The following is a 21,989-nucleotide window of genomic DNA, read 5'->3' on the forward strand; positions in this document are numbered from 1 at the left end:
TGGATTGGTTGGCTAATGATTGTATAATGGATGCCTTAAAAGCCTAAGGATTTTCCAAAGCAATTCTGAAAAGTATCAGCGGGATCTTTAAATTGATTTGAGCAAAAAAAGAAGTGAGTGAATTCCAATTAGCCATGTTATGTAATTTAGATCCAAATTATCTTTTAAAATTCATATTCATATTTAAATCCAAGTTCTATTTTAAAATATGCACTACAATTAGGAGTTTTTCATTGAGAATAAAGGTTTTGTTTTGCCCTGACATATATCCAAGGGACTCTTAAAATAAATTTAATATTAAATTTCAATAACTATCATTAATAATTATCTATAAATTGTATATATTTATATTAATTGTATATTTATAATAAATAAATTTATGTGTGAATTTATGTATACAATTTATGTATAATTAAGAGTTCATAGAGTGAATTTAAGTAAAAAAGAATATACAGTTTGTTAGCTCTCAATAAATTAGATGATGTCACCAATTACATTGAGATTAGATAATAGCCAAAGGAATTAATTGGACTTGACAGTGATTATAGGTACCTACCATTGTTACAAACCTGAAAGTTGTTTTATACAGGCTTGGCCTTTTGCGCACACGAAAGTTCACAAAAACTGCTTTTAATATACCTTTATTCTGTAGTTCTGCTTGGTGGATCATGCAGTAGGTTGCTATAAAATTCATGTGAACTTTTATGAATCCAAATGTCAGGTCAAGTACAGTCATAAATATATATGTATTTATTAAAATATTATGTATTAAACTGCCAATAGAAACAATAAAAAACAGAGGCCAAGAAATGGAATCCAGTAAAAAATGAAGTATTTATTCTTTTGGCTCAATAATGATGTAGCTCACCATTCTTTTTAATTATAGCAATTCCCTGCATGCAGTTCATCAGTACACTACAGTAAATAGTTTTGTAAAAGGAATTAACATTAAACTTTTGGTTTGTGCAAAAAACAAAAATTTATATCATTAGGTAATTGCACAACTTTGCCACTTTATTCGTGGCTAAAAAGGACATAGTCCGTGTTATATCTGTAATAGCTTTTGTGGCGCAGGAATTAAAAAAATAAGACTAGTCTGCATACAGAAATACTACAAAAGTTGAGTTAAAAAAACAAAGTTCCATGAATAAAGGGTTATATTGAGACAGCTATAATTGGTAGAAAATGATCTAGATTTGAGTTTTTGACCAATGTATCTCCTATTGGAATGGTAGAAAATATATTATAACAAAGAAATCCACAAAACCCATTGTCTAACTTTTATTTTAGGAAATTATCCATTGAAAACTCTTACGGATTCAAAAGTTTTGAATTGTGATTAAAAGTATAAAGCAAAAGCATAAAGTAAAATAAATTGCCATGTCATCAACCTGAAAATAATTTTCTTATGTACAAAATGCTGACAAATAAAATTCATAATATTTTTACATTATTTATATTTAAACAAGCATCGGATGTGTTTGGAGCAAGATATGACATATAGGTTTTGACAATAGGCAGTGTGTAGTGTGTTTCCTTGTAATCAAGAGAGACACCATGTGACACTCAAGTCGAGTTAAAAATGCAAAAGTAAAGGTATTTTTAAGTAACTTCAAACTATTCTGCTTGACATACAGACAGACAGCTAGTTGAAGTCATTTTACCACCAAGCTGTGACTTCTAACCAAGATTTGTGAGGAACGGATTGAGTAAAATAGAGCAGCATAGGCAATATTAACATGCATTAGTGATAGCTTTTAAACTCTTTATGTTTAATGAATGGTACAGGATACATTCCTGTTGAAAGTTCGCAAAAGACACATACACTGTGGTACATATTTGATTTACTAGAAGTTATCAGGCTATATATATGTGTGTATATATATATATATATATGTATATATATATATTTGCCCAAACATGCACCACAGGGGAAAATAACTATTTACACAACAGAGGGAATTTAATTGACATAAACTGTCAGCTTTGCTGAGAGCAGAAGATGGCAAAGCAATACTGCAGCACAAAGTGGAGCAACTTTTCTAAAGCAATACTTTAGATATACTTTTCTAGAACAGGTTTAATAGATTACATTTTTTTGGAAATCATTTAACCAAAATTAAATATAGAGCTCTGGAACTTAGAATAACATTTGCACTTGCTCAAACAGAATACTTTGCATAAAAATAATCCTTTAAATATTAGAGGAGACTTTACAGGCACAGAACTGTTCCGATATAAACAAACAAAACAGACTAAAACACTTTTAAAATTAAAGCTGTCTAGAAAATGGAAGTACTTGAGACTGTTGATAGTTTTTTTTATTTTTCTGGTTTTGAGTAAGAATTTACTTTTTCAGGCAAAACATTTCTGTCATTATTTGAGACTTGTGGAGTAGGGCTCTTATATACTTTTTGCTCAACGTAAACCTCATTTACAAAAATAGTGACATAGTATTATGAATAAACTATGAATCAGGAACCAGGAAAATCCACTAAAACATATTCTGTAAAAATATGGCAGATATGGAAGTTAAAAATAGAGTAGATGCAAGTACTGTACTAAAGGTGTTTGGTGTAGTTACAATGATCACTTTGCACAACTATCCCTATAGTCTAGGTAGCCATTGGGTTCTCCTCAGCAGTGTCAGCTGGTAATGAAAACAGCAGCCTCCCGTCAATGTTGATACCCTGCTGCACAGAGCTGCGGTGACAGAGAGGCCACTGTCTTATATAGGCACTGACCTTCAGTATTTGTTAAAACAGTCAGTTTGGCATGGACCTCCTGTTAGGGCCCAGTTGACACATACACTTTACCTTCATAGGCTGTAAACAATTGGTCACAAAGAGAATTTTTAGTTTCTTTTTACTTTTGATTTTCTCTAACCTCTTTTCCTTTGCTTTCTTTTTCTGTTTTGTCTTTCTCAAACTTTTCTTTGTCTGGTTTTGTGACACTATCATAGGAAGGAGGAGAGGTGGTAGAGGAACTCCCATCTGTTTTTTCTGGAGTGGAGTTCCCATTTAATTTGTCAATAATCATGTCTTCCTTTATGGGTAAGTCAATCCTCCCTTTGATTGCCTCTTTGTCATATTTACTTGATATCTTTTTTAACCTTTGCTTTAAGAGATAGCATCTGTAATTACGCTGGATGATAGCAGCAGATACCTCCTCTTGTTTGCGCTTCAAAGTGGTGGTAATGGGCTCATAAGAGACTTTGGAGGGGTTCGATGCCATGAACCGGTCCTCCATCTGTATTCTAAGAGCATCCATCTCTCCACTCTCACCCAGAACACGCTTTGTGAAAGCAAACAAAATGTCAAGGCAATGGATCCGGTCACCACTGACCATGGGCAGGTCCATAGCAATAAGCTGTACTTTGTTTGGTTTTGCTATGAGAAGAGGTGGGTCCAGGGCAGCAGCAAAATCAGAGAGCTTGGAGAACTCTATGAACTGGGTTGCATCGGGGTCGAACTTCTCCCAAACCTCGTAGAACATCTCAAAGTCATCCTCACTCAGGGGCTCTGCACTTTCCTCGGTAGCAACACTGAAGTTCTCCAGGATGACAGCGATGTACATGTTCACTACCACCAGGAAGGAGATGATGATGTAACTGACGAAAAAGAAAATCCCAACAGATGGGTTCCCGCAGTCTCCCTTAACTGAGCTTCCAGGATGAATTGTATCGGGGTCACAGTCGGGTGGTGCACTATTGAGAATAGGTGCTAACAATCCATCCCACCCAGCAGAGGTGGTGATCTGGAACAGGCAGATCATGCTGTTGCCAAAAGTCTCAAAGTTGAACATGTCATCAATTCCAGCTTCCTTTTTAACATAGGCAAAGTTGGACATCCCAAAAATGGCGTAGATGAACATGACCAGGAAGAGCAGGAGGCCGATGTTAAACAATGCAGGAAGGGACATCATCAAAGCAAAGAGCAGTGTGCGGATCCCCTTTGCTCCTTTGATCAGACGAAGGATTCGGCCAATCCTGGCCAGACGGATCACACGGAACAGGGTAGGGGACACAAAATATTTTTCTATCATCTCAGCCAGAAACATACCTGTAGAAAAATACAGAACACAGTTCAAGCAGTGAGTATCTTACACTTTGCATGGTCTCTGAAAACAACAGATAGGCTATCAAAGCAAAAATTTGGAAATATTTGGATTTGTCCCCTAATATTAGCAATTAAAGATTATAACATTGTATTTAATGACTCTATAATGTCACAATGTTACATGGATTTTCATAAAATCTAATGTAATCTCAGATGGCAGCATATAATTTAATATTATATACACCTAATTGCTATGAATACTTATTTTCATACATGAAATACTTCCAACTACAAATAAAGTTGATTCCTGAAATATTTGAATATAATGATTTCTATTTTGAATAACAGCATCTTGCAGTTAGAGGAAAATGGAAAATATTTGATATGAAGACAATGCGGAAGTTTCTCAACCTGAAATTCCATAATATCCTATCTCTTCTTCTCTGCTAGTAAATCTTAACGCTTCTTTCGAGACTTATCTCAGATGTCATCACATTGTGTCAACTCTTCTAAGCACAGTTCCTCTGTGATCAGCTCCTCTTCAGTGCTTCTTACATTATTAGTTTTATCTGATAAAAATGATTTTTAAAAGCTATTTGCCTCATTCCTCAGCCTGTGCCTTTGTTTATCACTAGGGGGTATCTGATGAGTTTTGTTTCCTATCATCTTCCATTTGCTCCCCAAGTCCAGTATTTCTTACCTAGTTTCTAATTAGTTCACTTTGTAAATAAGCCCACATTTCATGGTATTATTTAAATATGTTACTGTTGAACTTTAAGTGAGCTCACAGAATTATTCTCATATCTAATATCCCTTTTCAACAGGTGACAGACCTCGGAGGATTCATCTGCCTACAAGTGCATCTCTCTGTGATCAAAGCATTCTTACCTACAATGGAAAGAATCACAACCACAAAATCAAAGATGTTCCAGCCTATGGTGAAGTAGTAGTATCTGAGGGAGACGAGTTTCAGTACAAATTCTCCAGTAAAGAGGACAATGAAAACGAGGTTGATCCAGGACAAAACCTGGGTCATATATTTGCTCTGGTCATCAGTTTCCACCATCATGGTGACCATATTGAGGCAGATGAGGATCATGATGCTGATATCAAAGACTTGTCTGGTTACAAAATCAAAGACCATTCCCTGGAGTTTGTTCTACAAGTAGAGAAAAGAGATAAAGGTACATACGCATTTGTTCTGTGTGAGTGAATGTGTGTGTGTGTGTGTGTAGAATAATCCAGTAAAATTTCAGTAAAAATCCTTCTATATGTGACCAGTAAGTGTGCACTTTTCTCACATTACCTTAACCAATTTTGTGTACTCCATCTCTTCACATTAAAAAAGCACTAACAGAAAAATCATGACAAGAACAAATCATATTTGGTTTATTTAGGTTTCATGGGAAACCAAAGTTGAGGAAGATAACCATAAATTGGAGAAAATTGGCTGACAGTATGTATAGCTTGCTTTTAATAACTATGATGATTTTTATATAAATGAAAATTAATAAGGAAGATTTACAAAGTAAGTTAATGTAGATAGACTTTTAGATAGATGAATATAACATTTATAAATATTTTAGAAATTTTAGTTTATAATTATTTCATTTCTTCAAAACGTATCAATCATTTTTGTATTCCAAGGTATGTCTGTGTGCTTGCTTGTTAAATTATTTACCTTTCTCTTCATCTGTCCTTCTTTAAGCTTCCACAAAAATATATGACCTTTAAAATTTTTTCTTTGTTTTATTAACAACCATATTAGGAATCGTATGCTTTCAGATTCCTATGTTAATATGACTATAAAACATTGTTTTATTAGGGAAATTAATTTGTAGTAATTTAAAAATAAAGCATGTAATAACATTTCACAGCTTACCAGAAACCAATGATCGTGAGCTGACCATATTCCCATGTTTAAATGACCTTCAGGAAAGCAGATTCATTGCCTTCTGTGTATAGTACCCTACTCCTTTCCTTCCCCTTCAACTTGCAACTCCAACTACACTTAAAAAGATGGTAAAGGGAAGTCCTTTAAAGGATTCATAAGATTTATCAAGACCCAGTTCTGGCAATTATAGGTTTTATGACCTAGGGCACAAGGCTTCTCTGGGCCTGTCACCTATGTTTCACTTATCTTAGACGATGGGTGAGTTAAGTGTGCAGCTTTGTGAATATAACCAAGCTCTAGTGTGCCATTCCACTGTTTTGAATCCCCACTCATTAAGCATTCTGAACGAGATTTTGTATTTTTCGTGTATTTGGTGAAACAGTAAACAATTTTTGTGACACTCATTTCCATTCTAAACAGTCTAGGAGCATATTCTAGTCTTGAGAGTGGAGAAAATAGAATATAGAGAAGGCTGTGGAGCACAAGCTTGAGAAGGTTGGGGAGGCTGGAAATCTTCACCTGCTTAGAAGTACAGGACAGTACCATACACTAAGATCGCCTGAGCAGGAACCAGTGTTCTGTTGGCAGTAAAGAGCAATATCTACTTTTAACGAACTTGGTCATTATTATTGAGTGTAACAGTTGTGAACTTTCCTACACAATAAGAGCTTTAAATGTAAGGCTAAATATTCATGAAATCACGTAACTCAGATGTAGAGCATTGCTCAATGCAATCATATGAAAATATGGCTTTGGAATATTAAATATGAAAAGTTCTTACTGCTGGCCGAGGTATGGGTTTCTGAGGCTTCTTGGAACCAAGTTTCTTCATTGCATTGTAATATTTTTTCTGTTCCTCTGTCATAAAGATGTCTTGACCTCCAAAGTAAAGATTTAGTATAAAACTGGTTACAATCCCAATTATGTGTTAAGATAGCGCTTTTACAAAAAATTTGAGTCTTTCCTTTAATCTTTTCTCAATTTTTAAATGCATGATTTCCTGTTTTATATAGATTTATTTTGCTTTTCCCACTTATATGACTTAATATTACATCAAAATCTATAAGCATGTAACACTCTGCTTAACCAAGAATTCTAATTTGATTATACTGTGTTTGTAAGGAGGTTCAAGGGTCCCAAATGTATTTTTTGTGGAACAAAATATGTTTTCTTTGCCCACTTAACACTTGACAGAACTACATGTTTCTTCAAACATTTTTGAGTAAGCGAAATATATTTCACGTATGACACAGTTTCTTGCTCCTTAGAGAGGAAGGACACTGAGGCCACAGGTAGAAAGTACATGGTGATATGCCAGAAAGGAAAATGGGCTGCAGAGGCAACAATAAATGTAGAGACTCACAGACAGGCTTTACTTAGGAGGTTGCCATTCAACCAGGCATTAAAGGATGATTAGGGTGTGTTAGGCAATGCATCCAGGACAACAAAATATCACATGTGAAGTTATACAGATACAAATGCAAGGCTTGTACAGCAAGGGCAGAACACACATGCAGCTGAGTGCATAGCTCATGCCAGCAGTGATGGTGAGTGAGTGGGTAGGTGGTGTAGGGAAACAGATAGAGAGAAAGAGGGCGGGTGAACGTGTAGCTGGGAAACTAGTGGTGGTGACTGCTGAAAGGTTCTGTAAGCCAGGTTCAAACACTGGAGACCCAGTGGGTGTCCTGAAGCCCTGGCACATTTTGGCATCAGAGAGATACCACAGCAACTCTGCAGGGGATGAGCCTGAAGAGCAGCCACTAGCTAGAGGCTGGAAACCACTGTAGCTGAACAGACTATGTAGCCAGCTGAAAATGACAAAAGCACAGTGACTGACTGTCAGGAGTATCTGTCTACAGAACCTTGTAATGGAGAAAGGTGAAAGTTGAGGAATACTTATCTTCTTTTTCTGCTGATTGAAGTTATCTATGATGACACCAATGAATAGATTCAGAGTGAAGAATGACCCAAAGATGATAAAGATGACAAAGTATAAATACATATACAGATTTTCTTCATATACAGGCTGAAGTTTAACCTAAATCATATTGAAAATATTAAATAATATTTTAAAACCACAATGAATAAACTAGATTAATAATGTGATGAGTAGTATTACTTAATATGCAGCTAAATTGTCTTGCCTAGAGGTATTGCCGTACAAAAGCAATTCTTTTTCAAGCTAGTGCAATGCAGTGTGATGAAAGTGTGCAATTATCGTGATTCTTCTTGGATCTATTTTCCCATTGTGGCTTACCTGAATGTATTCTTTAACGTAAATAACAATGATATAAACAGATCTTTTGACCCTACTACTAATCTTATAATACATTTTGCAATATTTAAATATGGTTTTGGATATAATGCTTTTAGAAATTTAAGAGCAGAACATTGACTTCTAAGAGGAAAGTTCAGCATACACTGTTACATTCTAAGGGATTCTTTTTATTTCTATTTTCAAAACAGTTTCCTTGAAACTTGTTCACTTTTCTGTAGCATGATATTCTTGGAAGCTGCTACACAAACTTTGGTAACCATACTCTCCAGGGATGGGGGAAACAAATTATTCCCCCACTGAATACCTTTTTCACTGTGAATAGTCTCATTAACTGGAGCAATCTGATGTCTCATGATTCACATAGTTAGTAAGCTTTCATGTAAATACACGTAACATATTAGACATACATTAACCAGAATATCATCTACATTGAAGCATGTTGGCTTAATGATGATCTCTGTATGCAATGGTAAAGGCTCTGATTTCATCTAAAGTAAATCCTAATACATAAATTTTTTCAGTTAAATTATCACCAGTGTTCACCATGGAAAATATAGTAGAAATAAACAGTAACAGTGATACCTACATCTCGGGAATCAACAGCTGCATACATAATATCCATCCAGCCTTTAAAAGTGGCCTGTAAGCAACAGAAATTTGAATTTTGCATAAAATATCCATCTAAGAATGTGGCATTTTATAAAATGAAAATATGACAGCATTATAATGAATAATTTTCATATAAAATTATGAAATGTTCTATTAAGATATTGAAATAAATTGAAAAAAAATAAATTTAGATATAAAACATTTGTATTTAGTACTCAAGAACTGTTTTCTTTCTTTTAGAAAATATTCTGCCAGTGCTGAGGCTCAATAGGTTAATCCTCCGCCTTGCGGCGCCGGCACACCGGGTTCTAGTCCCAGTCGGGGCGCTGGATTCTGTCCTGGTTGCCCCTCTTCAAGGCCAGCTCTCTGCTGTGGCCCGGGAGTGCAGTGGAGGATGGCCCAAGTGCTTGGGCCCTGCACCCCATGGGAGACCAGGAGAAGCACCTGGCTCCTGCCCTCGGATCAGTGCGGTGCGCAGGCCGCAGCGCGCCTACCGCGGCGGCCATTGGAGGGTGAACCAAAAGCAAAGGAAGACCTTTATCTCTCTCTTTCTCTCTCACTGTCCACTCTGCCTGTCAAAAAGAAAAAAAAAAGAAAATATTCTATTTTTTTTTACACTAAAATTCAATAAGAGACTTAATTCATGTAAATGCCTTCTCAATCTGAAGTCCCTTTCATTCCAAAAGGTAAACTCTGTGATTCAAACTTATAGGTGTGTTCACACTTGTAATCCACCTCCATAAAATTTGTATTTCCTCACAGACTAGAATCACACTTCTTTGATCTTCACACAATAAACTATCAGGCAAATAACTGATGCATTTAAATGTGCATTATTATTTTAAAGCTTCTTTAGCAATGATTACTTATAGGAACTAAAAGTGATCATAGTGCTCAATAATAAAACAAGGAAAAATGGAAACAGAAATATAAAACCACATTAAAACATACAGAGAGCTCATTATTGGGGAAATATAAAGCAAATGTAGTATCTTTATAATCAAGTTAAACTAAACTATAGGTGTCATCATCAACTACTTTTCTACTGTCAAACACTAGTCATTCAAAGAACAGAGAAAATAATCTTACTTGAAACAGTTTGAAAATGAATTCAAAACTGATACTGTAGACACTTACCACTTGAAGCAATGCAAGATAACCAGCGCCAACATTATCAAAGTTTACTTTCACGTTTTTCCAGCGAGCTTGATTGCCAAGAGCCTGACAATCACTCCAATTGTTGACTTCGCTGACATCAAACATGTTGCCCGTTGTCATGTTGACACAGTGGTAGAACTTGCCAGCAAACAGATTCACACCCATGATGCTAAAGATCAGCCAGAAAATGAGGCAAACCAGCAGCACATTCATGATAGAGGGGATTGCTCCCACCAGAGCATTCACAACCACCTAGAGGAGGCAATGGGGCCAGGCAGCTTAACAAGTGCTAAGATGGAAACCATTGATTCATTTGGTACTAAAATGCACTTGGAAAGACTTAAATAAAAATCTAGATGAACTTATAAATTGTTTCTTCTAACATTTTCTAGAATACATTTGATGAGGAAAAACAATGACACATCTAAAGATCTAGGGAGTTAAGAAAAGCAAAATAAGGCCGGCGCCACGGCTCACTAGGCTAATCCTCCGCCTTGCGGCGCCGGCACACCAGGTTCTAGTCCCGGTCGGGGCACCGATCCTGTCCCGGTTGCCCCTCTTCCAGGCCAGCTCTCTGCTGTGGCCAGGGAGTGCAGTGGAGGATGGCCCAAGTGCTTGGGCCCTGCACCCCATGGGAGACCAGGAGAAGCACCTGGCTCCTGCCATCGGATCAGCGCGGTGCGCCGGCCGCAGCGCGCCTACCGCGGCGGCCATTGGAGGGTGAACCAGCGGCAAAGGAAGACCTTTCTCTCTGTCTCTCTCTCTCACTGTCCACTCTGCCTGTCAAAAAAAAAAAAAAAAAAAAAAAAAGCAAAATAGATCCAAGTGTGAAAACAAATAAACAAAACCTGACACAGTAAGATGGAGTCGGAAAATGTTTCCATTGTGGAGGAAGAAAAAGAAAAAAAAAAGCATTAAATGCAACAGAAGGAATAATCGCCTTTCAGCAATTTATATTTTAAATATTTATTTACTTGAAAGAGAGAGTTAAAGAGAGAGAAGCAAAGACAGGGAGAAATCTTTCATCTGCTCATTTACTCCCCAAATGGCCACAATGGCCTGGGCCAGCCAGGCTGGATCCAAAAGCCAGGAACTTCATCTGGGTCTCCCACATGGCTGGCAGGGGCCCAAATCCTTGGGCACCATCTGTTGCTTTCCCAGGCATCTTAGCAGGGAGCTGGATGGGAAATGGAGCAACTGGGTCATGAAGGGGCATTATCACAGGTGGCAACTTAACCTGCCATAATGCCAGCCCACAGGCCATACATTTTAATTTTCAAGAATGTTGACAAGTGGATGGCGACTTGAAAGGTGAGCAAGCCCTTTACAAATAAATAGAGTATTACCAGTATCTTAAATCTATATCCTCAGATCAAGTTAAGTTTTTATGATGATGAAGAATAAGATTAGGAATTCATCAAGTCCTTTTTGTCTTGTTACAGGCAAATTCCAATTTAACAAGACCATACTGAATCAGGAAAAGAGTTAGGATGAGGCTTGAACACAAAAAGTTTGAGCATTTGCTCATTATTGTTACTCCACAATCTCTCAAACATTTGCTTTGGGACAACTGCTACTTTACCAAACAAGGCTGACCAATTCTGTGATGGGCAGATCCAGTCACCTTTCATCCTAATAAATTCCAAAGATATTATGATGTATTTTGAAATATCTACGGAGGTCGACAGTAACAATGAATTTAACCTTCATCATATTTTATTATTTTGTTAGGTATTCATATTAAAGGGAACGACTGTTTTATTTTAAAAATGCCTTAATCATTAGTTTAGACATCAAAGAATTTTAAACTGACTTCAAGTCTGCACTCCAGTTTTAAAAAATTTCCTGTGTTATTAAATTCTATTTCTTTTATAAATTATATATATTTGCCAGTTTTTTTAAAATTTGTGTAAAATAAACTCCATGACTCCACAAATTATCCTATGCTGAAATAAGATGACATGACACTTTTATAGAATTTACCATTGCTATGTTAATTTTCCCATGTGACTGAATTAAAAATGCTTAACTTGGAATGTTTTTCAGATTTGAACAAATTTGTAAGTTTTAATTTTTTTAAATTGCTCTCTCTCTGCAGAAATGAACAGAAACTTGGTGAGGGCTTAAGTAACATCAGTCATGGAAAAGATTGGTTTGATAAAAACCTGGAATTATTAAATAATCTCTATGATTTTTTCTTATAACTTTATCAGTAGCAATGAAATGCAGTTACAATGTGAAGACCAAGTCTTTCTCAGCTTACAATGCTTCTGGAGTCTGGTGAGTACTTTTGTTTTCACTGATGAGTCAGTTTTGAAGTCAAGATTGAAGCTTTTTTATTGCCCCAAACAAACCACCTCCTAATATAAAAAGCCCTATGGACTAGAAGGAATTCAATATCCGTGTGCATTTTCAAGCCAGATTAAACAAAGCTGGCCTTTGTGCTAAACACTATTGAGAAGGGCGTGGGAAGTGGGTGTGTATCTATATAGCTGTTATTTTATGTTTACACACATAATATACTTACTAAGTAAGAGAGCTGGAGAGGAAAAACTAAGTGCTATGGAAAAAGTGAACCTCATTCTGAAAGCTCATTTAAAAGGGAGATCTATAAAACAATCCCCAGGGGTGGCCTCAAATACTTAGGTAATTATCCTAACACTTTTGTTGCTTTGAATGTATAGATTTTCTTAAGAGACTGAAATTTAACATTGATTTCCTGGATAACAATAATTTGTATTACTGAGGAAGTTCAAAAAGTAAAGCACACAAAATCATTTTGCTTTTTTATTAACATTAATTTAAAAATAAATTTATTCTTATTATTTATTTGAGAGAAAGAGGGAGAGAGAGAGCACTCCCATCCTCTGGTTCATTCTCCAAATCTCAGAGACAGCCAGGGCAAGGCTGAAACTAGGAGCAGGAAACTCAACCCAGGTTTCCCATGGGAACTTCAGGGACAGAACTATTTGGACCATCACCACTACCACCCAGGGTCTGCATTAGCGGGAAGTTGGAGTCAAAAGCCAGAACCAACTGTGGGACTTAGACCCTCTGATGTGGGATGCAGGTGACTTATTCATGTCTTAATTACTATGCCTACCTCTTGGATGAATCAAACTATGTATAGAGAGGATGAAGAATCTCCTCCTAGGACATATGTGAGTAGTCAAAGTGTGTAATCAATGGGAAAAAAAAAAAAACAAAACAGGCAGCACACAGCTTTGTGGATGATGTAGAAACAACTATGTACTTCAGAAGACCTGAATTCTAATCTTAGCCCTGCCACAATTTCCAAGGGCCTATTCAAATAAATTTCAGCTTCTCCAGGGAGGCCAGGCTTAGTGATTTCCAAATTCCTGCTCTGAAATTCTGTGATTCTTTGAGACAGAAAAGTGTGGTACTCCTCTATATCTAAAACAATCTCTGTATGCAATTTTGGCATAAATCATTACAGATCTATTAATCTTACCCTCATGCCTTCAAACCGGGATAAGGCTCTTAGAGGTCTTAAAGCTCTTAGTGTTCGTAGGGATCTTATGGCACCAAGTTCTGAATAGCCAAGAGCATTTGCTACCAAACTCACCAAAGAAACCTACAAAAGGGGGAAAAAAAAAGAACATTAGTACACCAAGCTGTTGCCTCAAGACATGATGTGGCATCTCTTCTTTAATGTGGAGATGGTAAATGTCTGAAAATAGCTTGGCAGCATTTATCTTCCAACTAATGGGGTTGTTTTACATTGCTAGCTTCATTTTCTTTTCTTACCGGTGGGACTAGAATGAATACCACTTGTTTTTTATAAATTTGCAAACCCTTCCAGCTAGATATTTCACACCATGAACCTCATTTCAACCTGTGTGGATACTACAGATGGTTTAGTTCAAAAGCTAGATCTTCATAGATCTCTGTTTAATAATATTTATCAGAAATCATGTTTTGCTCCTGAATTCATGTAGCATCTTGGGTATGCATTGTGGAAGCATTTACTATGTAACAGAGTTGATATTGGTTAGGTATCTTCCCTGTCAGGTCAAAACAGGTTTTTTGTTTGTTTGTTTTTTAATTGGCTGGGATGAAACATTCTTCACTTAACACAGGCTGGGAATACTCTATTCAGTATGCATTGGATACAATAGATAAAGGGAAAATTTTACCTCAAAAACTTTTATTCATACTACACAAGATTTACAATACTGTACTTTTCATTTACAGAGATCATACACCTTTCTGATATTTATACTTATGATAAATTTTACTGAAACACATGAAAAGTGAAAGAATACAGCTCCTTTTTCCCCCAGAGGACATACATCATTTGCTTTAATTTTCTTTCAATATAATAACATCCAATATGTATACATCCCAAGAAGCAGATATTATTATTGTCTTTTTATTGATGAGGAAGTTGAGTGTCTTTCACATACACACACTCACACACACACACAGAGATGGAGTGGGGGAGGGAAAGAGAGAGAGAGAGGGAGAGGGAGAGAAAGGGAACAAGAAAGAGCAGCTGATAAAGATGGAGTTGGAGACTTGAACTCAAATAATCTGACCATAAAAAGCAATATCATAACCTTTGCATGCATGATAAAATTTTTTACTTATGTGAACCATAGAACACAAAAATGATTTGAATGACCACTTAGTTCTTGCATGAAAGATATTTAACTAGTGATTACCTTTATGCATGGGATAAAATTTATTTATTATACCTACTGATGGTTTATGGGCCTTCCGGCTTAATTTTTTTTTTTTTTGTGAAAGAGGCTAATGCAAAAGGATCTGTTTTCAGTGAACCCTCCAAACAATCTTGTAAAGTAAGATGAAATCCATGAACTTCCCAAGAACACAAGATTTTAAAGGCGACACCAAGGCAAACGGAGCACTGTACCCTCATTGTTTAATTTAGGCTACATCTCACAGAACTAAATCAAATAATAAATGACTTGAGTGTTAAAACTTGATTAGTGGCAGGATAATTTATTGAGCTATTCATTTCTGTCTTGGCGTTGCTGCTATAGAAGACTGAAAAGATTAGAAAGGTTGTCAGAGAACATACAGTCTTCCATCATCTGGGCTTCTTTGTTCCACGAGGCATTTTGAGTTTCTTAATGTTTCTGGGCTGACTCTCTGAAGACGTCCCTTCTCCCACCGAAATCCTCTATTAGACACGTAGGCTTTCAAAGGGAAGTGCACGAGACTTCTCAAGACTCTTATGTAAGGAAACTCATGCTTTGAAAGGAAAAGAAAGGTAAAACCCAGAACCAGTGCTGGAAGGATAGAAGTCAGGGATTGAAAGGCTGGGAGGCCCCATTGCATAAAACCATCTTACACAGGGCTAAAACTGAGGACTACCTGAAGGCTGGACATCAGTGAATCTGCACCTCTACTGATGGACTTCGTGGTGCAAAAACCAAAGTGCCCGTGCTGCAGCGATGACACTGAGGATCAAAGAAACCTACCAGCATAGTCCTTGACTGCATATATCTTAGAGTTCCTTGAAATTCCATCAAAAACTGCCTCACACTGGAATTCCTGAAGGCCTTGAATAGGGAACTGCAGAATATTTTTTATTAGGGAACTATAGATTTTTAGAATTTTGAGAATATTAACTGTATATTGTTTTCATCAATATATTTAAAGTTTGAAGCTAATTTCCTGTATTAGTAGGTGCTTTACAGTTTACAAAGATCGTTTTCATTCTGTGTGTATCTTAAATAGCCCAGTAACTACTCCTAGAAAAGGCAGCAACAGACAAACATAACATTGGAATCTAAGTCTTCTGTTTTCAAGTGTAGTGCTTTCACCTTGGTGAATTTGTGCCAAATTTTGGGCCGGTGTTGTGGCATAATGGGTTAAGCTGCCACCTGCAACGCTGGCATCCCATATGGGTGCTGGTTCAAGTCCCAGATGCTTCACTTCTGATCCAGCTCCTTGCTAAAGTGCTTGAGAAAGCAGCAGAAGGTGGTCCAAGTCCTGGGGCCCCTGCACCCTTGTGGGAGACCTGGATGAAATGCCTGTCTCCTGGCTTCAGCCTGGCCCAGCCCCAACCATTGCAACCATTTGGGGAGTGAACCAGTGAATGGAAGTTCTCTATGTATCTCCTTCTCTCTTGGCACTTCTACCTTTCAAATAAATAGAATAAATTTTAAAAGGATGGTGTAATTCTCACCTCCTTCATGCTAAACATAGAAGATACTCCTGCTAAAATGTGCAAAGTATTAACAGATACTCATTTCCCCAAACTGAATATTTAGTGTGAATTTACATGAATGTAGGTAACCACACCACACTATATAGTAATTATATGAAGATGTATATGCTAGAGGTTTCCATGGTGGTTTACTTGTTATCCACACCTTTCCACATCTATACAGCAGCTGAGATTGAGGAAGCAAAGAATAATGCAGTAGGTGGCTGACGGTTCTGAAGACCCTGGACTTTCTGTGACTGGTTACTGCAATAAGCAGTGGGAGGTACCTTCCCTTAAAATTGGCAGAAGATAATTTTCAGTTCAAAGTTAATTGTTAGAAGATAAAAATCATTTATCACTTCCTTATATTCTGAAGATATATTTCAATCTAAAAGATTACATAATTGGGGCTGGGGCTGTGGCATAATAGGCTATGTATATACACACACACACACACACACACACACACATATATATATATATATATATATATATATATATACTTATTTGATAGGCAGACAGAAATACAGACAAGACAGATCTCCTACCTGTTGGTTCACCCCCCAAACGCTTACAAGAGCCAGGACTGGGCTGGGGCTGAAGTCAGGATCCAGGAACTAATCTCAGCTCTCCTAAATGGGTGGCAGGGACCCAATTATTTGCACCATCACTTGACGTATCCCAGAATCTACATTAGCATGTAGCTGGAGTCAGGAACCAGAACTGGGAGTTGAACCCAGCACTGTAATGTGGGAGGCAGGCATTTTAACTGTCAGACTAAATGCCCTCCTCAAGTATTGTTTTTGATAATCTTGATGTGGGAAGGTCTTCATAGGCATGAGAAAACCAAGAATGGAGACAAAAGCTGATAGATTTGGTGACATCAATATGAAAAGCTTCTATGTGCCAAAAAATCCCAAAAGCCAAATAGAAAAATATTTATATCTCATGTGACAAAACATTATATTCCCTTAATATAGAAACAGCTCCCACAAATCAGTAGGTAAAAGATCATTAACCAAATAGAACATACTAATTTTTTTCCAAACTTTCATTTTATTCTGCTTGTATTGAACTACGTATTTTTTATGCTACCTACTGAAATTCTATTAGAAGGAATGCAGAGGAATGCAGGAAGAGTGAATGGGAAAATAGACAACAAGTAGATGCATTTTTAAAAATTCTGGATCATAGAAAGCCCAGGAATAATTACTTTTGCACAGAGAAAAAGCAGCAGAAACCAAGTGCGTATAGAGCAAGTCAGATGTTTTCACTGAATGCTTGAAAGGCTCTGGGCTTGGAGGCACCAAGTACCTTGAAAACACAAGGGTAGTGGGTAGGACTGTAACAAGAATGGAAATTCTGTACACAGGAAACCTGGGCACTTTTGAGTTCCTTCACTCACCCTTCTCCAGCTCTGCAGGAGAGCAGAATAACATACATATTCACAGAATAGATTTTACTTCAAAGAGTAAAATCTATACCGGCTTCAGAGGGCAGAACATAGAAACATCAACCCATATGTGGTTGGTTTTTCAGTCAGACCACAAAAGCCTCATCAACATATTGTGCAATTGAGATTTTCCTACTAATAGTGCCAAAATGTTTAAATAGCTTTTGTATTAGCACTGTTTGTCTGGAAATTTAGATTTCTAGATACACAACTCCCCACTTTACCTGAGAGGCGCCTTATGTCACACACACTATGTAGCACCCAGAAAAGACGTGAGCAAAGTTGCCATGGCAGATCTGGCAGAGAGTGAAGACTGGAGTCTGGGATATTTGAGATGGAAGAACTTGGATGCATGAGAGGAATGGAGTAAAGGTTGCCAGTAGCTAGGAGAACTAATGAGTGGTTCCCAGGCAAAATCGGTCAGAAATGAGGTTCATATGTTTAGAAGGGGATTTTGTAACTCTCTGCTCTTTGCCTTAGACATGCTTTCTATAGGCCCTCACAGTTTATCAATTGGTCCTTGACTTTGTATATAATTTAAAAATTCATAATGCCTACAATCTATAAAAGAAAACATCTTGATCATGGTGGTATTGTTTGTATAAGAAAAAGATCTAAGCATTCGTCTCAGGGGAATGAATAGGTGAAATCTGACGAGTGCCTCATTGGGAACTACTGTTTGGCCCTTGGAAGCCATGGGTTCCATAGGAATTATGAATATATCTTCAGTTTTAATTATTTTTTAAAGATATCATTTCCTCCATATTTACATAATGAATGTGTGTTGCATTGTTACTTGACAGCTAAGTAACTATTCTGTGCCTCAATTTCCTCATATAAAACATTGGGATAATAATAGTACATGCCTCACAGTTTATAATAATGATTAAATGAATTAAGACACATCAAAGTCCTAGAACAATCCATGGCTTGATAAAGGATAGCTGTAGTTAGCACTGGAAATGATAACCCTTATCTGTGCTTCCTGTCACCATTTAGAATCCTGGCTGATGAGTTATGTACCACTGGAAGGCTTTAACAAAAAAAAAAAAAAAAAGGGTCATCTGGATCTTTGAAAGGTGGTATTTGATGAGGCCATGACTGGAGGTTACTGCTTGGTGCTCACAGTGGTGTTGATGTAGTGTTGAAGAGGAAGAAATGAGACCTCCAACTCATTTATTACTTGGCAACATGGAGGAGAATTTGCTGACTGGTTATAAGGAATGTAAGAGAGAGGCTAAAGATGACATTAACTTGGCTGCACAGATTTCACCATAAGACTGATTAGGAAATTTAGGAACAAATATACTATAAAATGGGAATGATAATGATGGTATAGAGAATTAGAAACTAAAAGTCTCCATGTAGAAGAATGTTACATGGAAATTTATGGTTAAGTAAATAATCAGAATAATTTTTGTAAACACAGTTTGAGACTTTTTTTCTTATTAGTAAATTAATAATACTAAAAATGAATTCAGTTCTTCCAAAAATCAGAGTGAATTATTTCTCAGAGATGAAATTTTTGCAAGAATCTATAAGGACTTATAAGGTATCATGCTTTTTTTCAAATAATTTTAATAAATATTTATAGATTATGTATATCTACAGCAGCATCTACAGCACAGTTTTTACACATACACAATAGTAGTATAGTACATTTTGTTTTTTATATCAAGATAGTATCTTCTTGACCTTCAGATAAGAAGAAAAGAATTACATAGAATCTGATAAAGTGATCTAGTTTAGTGTTCTGGTGGATGGAGGCATGGGTTAAGTTGTTCTCTACGATTTGAACAACAGTTGTTAACACTTGCTGTCTATTTCTTCATCTGCCTGCTCTCCTCAGTCTTTCCCAGCAATACTTGTTCCCATCACTTCCATTAGACATCTCTCATCCACAACACCCATGACTTCCATTTTACTTTGCTTATGTCACTTGACCCTGTGATCTTGAACAAAATTGGTCATTCCTCATTTGTAAAGAAATAACTATCTTCTCTGGACTTCCTTAATGCCATGTGTATTGTTTTCCTTTTAACTAACACTTGTTAGTCAAATTCACTTACTCCCTCTCCATTGTCCAACATCCAAATGTTAAAACGTACCCACAGTTATGTTCTAGACTCCTTTGTTAATCTGTATTCTCTGTCTAGGTGAGTTAAAACACATTCATAGCTTCAAAATGCTATCTATATTTTAATGGTCCCACATTCCTACTTTAGGCCTTTTTTCCTCTCCTAAGCTTTAGTCTTCCATAGAAGTCAACATTTCCTCTTGAATGTGTAACAGGAATCTCAAACCTACTGCATCTTTCTTGCACCCACTCTCTGCCTACCTTGCCAAACCTGTTATCTAATATCTCCCAACCCAGTCAATATTTCCACCTTCTACTATTTGTTCAGGGTGAAATAATATTAACTTGTGGAATCCTCCCTTCTCCTCTAGCCATACATCGAATCTATCAGTAAGTCTTTTCAGTTAGTCTGAAACAGAGTGTCTCCTGGATTATTAAAACAACTTCCTAATTAGTCTCCCTGCTTCTGTTCTTTTGTCTTCCTTTTTCCATTAGCTCATGTTAAAATAGTAGACCAGATCCCTGCTTATCCTGCCTTAAGAGCTTCCCATTGTAATAATAATTCATGTGTAATAAATTACCTAGTATATGCAATACACAATACCTTACAATAAAATAAGAACTTCTTGCCATGGCATCTAGGTACCCTTCTTTTATTTTCAACTTTTATTTAATAAATATAAATTTCCAAAGTACAACTTTTGGATTATAGCAGCTGTTCCCCCTATAACCTCTCTCCCACCCGCAACCATTCCATCTCCCATTCCCTCTCCCATCCCATTCTTCATCAAGATTCATTTTCAATTATCCTTATATACAGAAGATCAACTTAGTATATACTAAGTAAAGATTTCAATAAACTGCACCCACACAAACACACAATGTATAGAGTACTGTTTGAGTAGTAGTTTTACTGTTAATTCACATAGTATAACACATTAAGGACAAAGATCCTAAATGGGAAGTAAGTGCACAGTAACTCCTGTTGTTGATTTAACAATTGACACTCTTATTTATGATGTCAGTAATCACCTGAGGCTTTTGTCATGAGCTGCCAAGGCTATGGAAGCCTCTTGAGTTCACCAACTCCGATCTTATTTCGACAAGGCCATAGTCAAAGTGGAAGTTCTCTCCTCCCTTCAGAGAAAGGTAGGTACCCTTCTGAACTCAATTTTAATCACTCTCAGTCGTGTTTCACCCCACACAAGCACACCGGTTTTATTGCTGTTTCTTGAATCTCCTCCACTCATTTCCACTCCAAGGCTTCCAGACTGTTCTCTGTTCCTTCATATTTCTGAGTGACAGCCTCCTCATTTCATTCACCCTGAGACACTTTCTAGGACATTAGTGTACACACTTCTCCTATTCCCCACCTGAAGCCATTTTCTATCCTATTATCTTCTATGATTTCATAGCTGTCATCACTTTTTGCCTGTATCTTATTTTAGCCGATAAAGGGCTTACTTTGCCTTGTACATATCTCCTTTATCTGCAATAGCATACAGCCCTTAAATGAATCAGTGATTAATTTTAGGAGATTAGAAAGTTAGCTCACTGTAATATAGCTTTACTTTTAGATAGGAAATTGAAGAAATTACATTTTTTACAGATATATATATATCTCAAGTACATTGATCTATTTTTTAAAGTTACATTTCAAAGCAGTGTTATTTTCTATTTTTTAGATTTCTAAGTCTATTTAGTTTTGTTACAGAAACACACCCTATGGGTCTGAGCTCCTTTAAAGTATGTTTACTCGTACTTTCAAAAATTGCTTTAACTTTTTGTTTATTTGGCTTGGTGGATTCAGTGGTCTGAGAACAAGTTGTTTCTAGAGTTATATTAATTTATGTGTTTACCTCTTGCTTTGAAAAAAGAAAATTGACTCATTTAAGATAAAATAACTTACATAGACACAGATGGCTTAAACAGGTCCAATCTGCTCATTTTGGTTCATTCAGTGGGAAATAACTTTTGAGACACCAGTCTTTCATTCATTCACTTAAACATTATTCAATAGATACTTACATGTTATGTTAGGTGTCTAAGGATACAAGCATGATACAATCCCTTTAATCTTAAGATATTTTTGCATTATAATCATATTTTCTACGTGGGAAAGTACATTAAAATACATTTGCAATGTAGTAAATATAAGTCAACATCTGGAGAAGTTCTATCACATTTTTGATTTTTTATTTTGTTTAAGTAATACAACTTCATGGATTTAATATATATAAATTTGGGAATATCTATCACATTT

The 21,989-nt window shown here is 36.5% G+C and overlaps 1 protein-coding gene across 13 annotated transcripts in view; it reads right to left on the reverse strand.

Moving 5' to 3' along the window:
- Nucleotides 1-2,865: 2,865 nt before the first annotated feature.
- LOC133766378 (sodium channel protein type 3 subunit alpha) overlaps nucleotides 2,866-21,989 on the reverse strand; it is a 79,904-nt gene continuing 60,780 nt past the window's right edge. For all 13 annotated transcript variants that reach the window (XM_062200100.1, XM_062200087.1, XM_062200073.1 and 10 more), the window contains 7 exons: nucleotides 13,470-13,592; nucleotides 9,977-10,249; nucleotides 8,817-8,870; nucleotides 7,853-7,990; nucleotides 6,734-6,838; nucleotides 4,947-5,217; nucleotides 2,866-4,061 (listed from right to left, as the gene is read on the reverse strand). In XM_062200100.1, coding sequence (XP_062056084.1) covers nucleotides 2,866-4,061; nucleotides 4,947-5,217; nucleotides 6,734-6,838; nucleotides 7,853-7,990; nucleotides 8,817-8,870; nucleotides 9,977-10,249; nucleotides 13,470-13,592 — 2,160 coding nt within the window. The remainder of the gene's footprint in view (nucleotides 4,062-4,946; nucleotides 5,218-6,733; nucleotides 6,839-7,852; nucleotides 7,991-8,816; nucleotides 8,871-9,976; nucleotides 10,250-13,469; nucleotides 13,593-21,989) is intronic.

Source organism: Lepus europaeus, chromosome 1 (genome assembly GCF_033115175.1).
Source record: "Lepus europaeus isolate LE1 chromosome 1, mLepTim1.pri, whole genome shotgun sequence".
Taxonomy (NCBI): domain Eukaryota; kingdom Metazoa; phylum Chordata; class Mammalia; order Lagomorpha; family Leporidae; genus Lepus; species Lepus europaeus.